This window comes from Castor canadensis, chromosome X (assembly GCF_047511655.1).
Source record: "Castor canadensis chromosome X, mCasCan1.hap1v2, whole genome shotgun sequence".
In the NCBI taxonomy this organism is placed as follows: Eukaryota; Metazoa; Chordata; class Mammalia; order Rodentia; family Castoridae; genus Castor; species Castor canadensis.
The window spans coordinates 52,520,882-52,526,485 of record NC_133405.1 but is presented as its reverse complement, the minus strand read 5'-3'; the positions used below and the strand labels follow the sequence as shown (position 1 = coordinate 52,526,485).

The following is a 5,604-nucleotide window of genomic DNA, read 5'->3' as shown; positions in this document are numbered from 1 at the left end:
AAAAATGTCCAGTGGCTCCCACAATGACAGGATATTTCAATATCTCAGCTTGGGGGACAAGATCTTCCTTAAATTTTCCTCACCCCACACTACCATCTTTCTCTCTCATCTTCCTGTTCCTGCAGCATCTATTCTTCTATTCTAGTCAAACTGGCTTCCTTCCTATCACAGGAACAGACTTCACACCTCCAGGCCTTTCTTCAAGTCATTTCCCCTTTTCTTCACCACCCCATTATGCTTCCCTTCAGGCCAGACTTTCATGTGCAAGTCTTCATTGAAGCTTTGTCAATAAGCTCTGCTTCATGTATTTGACAATGAGCAAATGCCCGGGTGCCCTTAGTAATACTTTTGTTTTTGTGTTTCTTATCTTTTCAGCTAGATTTTAATTAAAGCATGAAAACAATTTCTTTTCACTTGAAACATACAACTTTATTGATGATACACAAATGAAGTCTTTGGTGGATAAATTCAAGTCAAAACAAGTAAGAGCAGAGTAGGCCATTCATGGACAGGCTTACTGTCAATTCACATAGAGGAACCAGTAAAAGTATTCCATCCAAGCAGCACGATTAAGATCACAAATGTGTTTTCAGTAAAGGAGGACTATTTGGTATTCATAAAATGGTTCAGCTTAAAGCTGGCGACTGTCACAGATAACATCACTCTAGATGATACATTATTCAAAACTGGCAGCTGAAAGAATCCCTTTACATATAAGCAAGTGGAGAAGCAGTAACTTTCAACTTTCAATGCTTCCAGACTGCAAAACCAAGAATTTCCAAGTCTTTTGAGAGCACATAGCAATCAGAATTTGTTCACTAATTTGATAACTTTCACTTTCACCAAGAGGTCATGGTGATTTGCCAAGGCTCGAATTTTCTTAACACACACTCCAGATGTAGTGCATAAGTAAAAAAGAGAACCTTTGTTGAATTCTCTGTAGTTGAACACTTCTGCTCTGAGGTTGTCATAGATAATCTCAAACAGGGTAAGTGCATTAATCAGAATTTCTGATTCCACATAAGAATTGTAGAGAGAACTAAATGATGATGGTACTTGGGTACTGAGAAGTTTTTTTAGCATATCTGGATTCTCAGCAAAATTTGAAAGTATTTTCAAAATCTCAACCTTGATTTTTCCACCTCCCTGAGACAATAAACGGAAAAAGTTTGCAATGGAATTGACAAGCAGGTGCTGGTAGTCATTAGTAATGGTCATGTTTGTTAAAAATTTTAGTCCAACTACCTGTACTGCTGAGTTCAGGTTAGAGGCCATGATATCATCCATCACTTTATTCATGTATACCTGAAGCCGGCCCTGGTTTTCATAATTTTCACTCAGGTTATTCATAGCCATTAAAGCTTTTTCCTTAATGTGGGGATCAGTTTTGTTGATCATGTTTGCAATAATTGGGAGGCCTCCCAACTTGCGAATCGTCTCTTGATTGCATGAATAATTGGCATTGTTGCTCAAAGTGAGCAAGGCTACTTGTTGGATGAAGGGATCATCCGATTTCTGAAGCAAAGCAAGGACTTTCCTGAGATCTCGGACACCCAGAATCTCATCAATTTCATAAGGAAAAGGGCGTTTCTGCATCGTAACAGGTTTTTTGCCCCTTCCTCTATGCTGAATCTCAGGTTCAGAGTCTGAATCTGACTCTGTGTCAGTCCACCCAGACTCCCCTTCCTCAGAATCAGGGACTTCTGCTAGGAAAGCCTGTCCCCCATTAGCGGAGGCTGCAGCAGCAGCTGCAGCTCCATCCCCAGGGCGGAAGCCCATTCCCAATTCATCTACTTCAACCTTGCTTTTCTTGCTCTTGCCCTTGCCTCCAGACCGGGACTTGGTTCCACCCTTGGCTCCACCCTTGGGTACAGCTCCAGTGGCTGGCCCTGCCTTAGGTATAGCTCCAGTGTGAGCCCCAGGAGTTGCTTTCTTGGTACCTGCTGCTGTTCTAGGGGACCCTGAAGTCCCAGGGGCCTCCGTAGCCCCAGCAGGTGCTGCTGTCCCAGCAGGTCTTGTAGGCACAGGAACCTCAGTCACCTCTGCAGGCACTGCCATTACTGGAGCCTCAGTGCCCTCAGTAGGTGCTGTCACCCCACGAACCTCCACAACCTCTCCTGTGGCTGCAGCTGTCTGGGTAGGTGCTGCCACCCCAGGAGGCACTGCTGCCCTGGCTGATGATGCTGTTCCAGGAGGCGCTGTTGCCCTGGGAGGTGCTGTTGCCCCAGGAGGCACTGGTGCCCTGGGAGGTGCTGCTGCCCCAGGAGAAGGTGCTGCCCTGGGAAGTGCTGCTGCTCCAGAAGGTGCTAATACCCTGGGAGGTGCTGCTGCCCCTGAAGGTGTTGCCCTTGGAGGTGCTGCTACCCCAGAGGGCACTGGTGCTGCCCCAGGAGAAGGTGTTGCCCTGGTGGGTGCTGCTGCCCCAGAAGGCGCTGCTGCCCTGGGGGGTGCTGCTGCCCCAGAAGGTACTGATGCCCTGGGAAGTGCTGCTGCCCCAGGAACCTCCATTGCACTGGGAACTTCTGCCACTTTGGGAGCATCTGCCATTGCAGAGGCTTCTACAGCTGTGGGAGTCTCTGCCACCCTAGGAGGTGGTGTTACTTCAGAGGCTGCTGCAACCCCAACTACTGTTTCAACCTGATGCCCAATCCCAGTTCCATCTGTCTGACTTCCTGCCCCACTCTGAGCCTCAGCGCTGGATGCAGCTGGGACTACTGCCTCAGCTCCAGTCATATCAAGAGTAGAGGCTTCATCTTGGGCCTTGTCCTCTGCCCCAGGACTGACTGGGGTTGGGGGATTGAATCGTGGCCCAAGGTCAATTGTGAATACAGCCTTTGGCCCAGTTCTAGCCCTGGCTCCAGTTCCGGCCACAGACCGGCTCTTGGGCTTGGCCAGTCTTTTCCTCTTCTGATCTTTACCCCTGGTGTATTTGTAGATGCAGAACCAGGCACCAGCCCCAATCACTATCCCCGCAGCTACGCAGCCAGCATCCCGAACACGGCTCATGGTGTGGCTGGGGTGAATCTCTGATCCAGGGTGTCAAACTGGCCTGCCCAAGAGGGATGCGTTCACGTCAAGGTCAAGGTGAGGCTCTTCAGGTCAGACTTGCAAGCTCTGCCCAAGGCAGCAAGCTAAGCAGGACCTAAAGGTAAATGTTTGAAATGAGGCTTCGGACTCTGGCTTACTTTGTGACTAACCGGATGACTTTGGGGATACAATGTTTAGTGAGTAGGTTAGCACCCAGACACAGGAGCCAAGGTCTAAATTTGCCGATTTAGAGACCAGGTTGTATCAACCCTAACTTGTCCTCTTAATGCCAAGGCCTACAATTTTCTTGACCCTACATCGGGTGATGAGAAGCAGTATGGTTCAGTTCCAATGCCCCCACCCTCACTCAGATGCCCCTAGACTGTGCTCGTGCACATACCAACTTCCTGGGATCAGGAGCAGTTTGCTCTTTTCCACTGTGCCTGAAATTCCTCAGAGCCTAATAGGCAGACAGACCTGTGGACAAATCATAGGGTGTTTTTGAGCCTTTGGAGGACAGATCACCCTTCCTTTCTGATTTGCTTTCCTGTGGGTCAACACTTTCCCCCTTTCGGGGCTTCTACTTTCCTCCTTATCCTTTTCCCCTCCATCTATTAACTAAAAAGGCAGATGCCACGTCCCTTTCCCTGCATCAAAAAGGACAGGTCAGGACAAAGGTGTCTTAGAGAGAAGATGCAGGAGGAGGAGCCTCTGGTTGTAGACTCTGTTTTGATTTGCCACACCCACACGAGGGATCCCCAGACAGTTCCCATTCCAAACACTGACCTCCAAGAATTCAGGGCCGTTTGTTCTTCCTTCAGTTCAGTTAGTGCTTCGTGCTAAGGACAGACTTGAAGGGCAGAAATATAGGCTGCAGACATTGGAGCCAGAAAGCCTGGTGGATGGATCAGCACTCAGGACAAGAGTCCCAGTAATTGCTTTTTAGAATTTGCACACCAGAACATCACAAGATCCCACCTTTCAATTCCTTTGATTCTGTCCACTCCTCCCAGCCCACCCCAATCTCCCTCTTGCGCAGACTCTCCAGGAACCCAACCCCTCCTTCCACTTTGCCCCGCCCCCAGCCGCCATTTCTCAGCAACACCGCCACACCCCTCCTCCTGCACCGATGCGGGAGGGGGTGGGGCGAGGGTGCATGAAAGCTGGCCTGGGGGGATTCCTGCCAGACAATTTAGGGTCTCCCTCCTATGGCCAACCTTTCTTCACTCCCCGGCCTCCAGGTCTAGCATTACCCTGCAAAACAAGGGCCCCAACGTCTGTTTCAGGGTCGTGATTTTCCTTGGTTTCTCCGCCCAGGGCTCCGCCTCCCACCCCCCACCCAAATCCTCTGATAACCGCCATTTCTTCCTCTGGCATACCCAAATTCCTTTTCCAGGACCGAAACGACGAGGGCGAAGTGCTGTGTGGGCCAAAGGCGTCTGGAAAGCAGTCTGGCAGTTAGCGCTGCGGTCTAATTCCAGATTCAGGGGCCCCCCTCCGGTTATGCTCAGACAGCGCCAAACCCGCCATCCCTCTAACAGAAGCTGGCACACCCATTTTCTAGCACTCCAAAGGGTAGATGGCTGGCCAGGGGAGGAGTGGGGAAAGGGGAGGTGGAAGCGGGAGGGCTCTGCAAAATGAGGGTGGGAGCTCAAGGTCCTGATTGTTTCCAAATTGCATGCCCCTCGGGTCACCAGTTCCCAACCTCCTCGCTGGCCTTAAATGCGCTGCTGCCACGTTTATTTCTCTTCCCTCCTCCTCTCGAAACAGGATGGGATGTGGGGTGCGGGGCCTAGATATCAAAAACAAAACCAGAAAAAACAAAACAAAACACTTGACTGGGAGAGGAAGCAAGCGGATTTTTCATTAATTCTATTAAAGTCTTTTCATTCTCCCTCCCTCTTCCCCCGCCGCCCAACCAAAGGAGCTGCGTCTGGGAACCCGGAGTCTGGAAAGCCCTCCCGGAGCGGGCAAGGCAGAGACATCTGGGGCCTCAGACTCCCGCATCCCTAGGCTGATCCTTTTTAGGGGTCCCAGGCCATGTCCACCCTCACCCACCTGCCTGGATCTGGGAATTTTCTCCTCCTCCTCTTCGCCTAGGGTTAAACGCCTGGCTGTGTGCAGCGTAATAGAGTTGGTACCCCGAGGAGAAAGGTGGGCGGCGGTCAGCGCTTTAAGTACCTTTGCCCACGTCAGCTCCTGGTCACGTGAGGGCCACAACGCCAGTAAGCTTGGGTCCCCCAATTTCCACTCCCACCAAGAGCATGAGCCCCCCTCCTTCTTCTACCTCCCCCCACCACACCAGGTCCTGTCACTCATTCTTTGCCTTTGTAGTCGCAGTGGCCAAAATAGCCCCTTCTCCCAGCACGAATTTGCCTTTCCCTGGATACTGGGGAGGGGCTGCATCTTCTGGGAGAGCTACTGACAATTTTTCCTTTTTTTGCTGGGGAATTGTCTCATCCTTTCCTAGTTTGCTGGATGCTCTTCCCTCACTCCACCTCCAACCTCCAGCCCCTATCTAGTTCCTATCATTTCCCTTGCACTCCAAACCCTGCTCCAGTATAAACAAGGGACCAG

General features: G+C 50.6%; 1 protein-coding gene across 8 annotated transcripts; it reads right to left on the bottom strand.

The window, feature by feature from the left end:
• Positions 1–403: 403 nt before the first annotated feature.
• Positions 404–5,234, bottom strand: Armcx2 (armadillo repeat containing X-linked 2). Of its 8 annotated transcripts, XM_074062350.1 has the most exons (7): positions 5,086–5,234; positions 4,733–4,819; positions 4,407–4,466; positions 4,245–4,281; positions 3,814–3,922; positions 3,428–3,504; positions 404–3,142 (listed from the first exon to the last, which is right to left on the bottom strand). In XM_074062350.1, the coding sequence occupies exon 7, from the start codon at positions 3,004–3,006 to the stop codon at positions 805–807; it is 2,202 nt and encodes a 733-aa protein (XP_073918451.1). In that variant the 5' UTR covers positions 3,007–3,142; positions 3,428–3,504; positions 3,814–3,922; positions 4,245–4,281; positions 4,407–4,466; positions 4,733–4,819; positions 5,086–5,234; the 3' UTR covers positions 404–804. The 8 variants fall into 8 exon arrangements, with proteins under 8 accessions (XP_073918451.1, XP_020030293.2, XP_020030292.2 ...); XM_020174704.2 differs by having other exon boundaries at positions 4,407–4,819; XM_020174703.2 differs by lacking the exon at positions 4,245–4,281.
• Between the last annotated feature and the right edge of the window lie 370 nt (positions 5,235–5,604).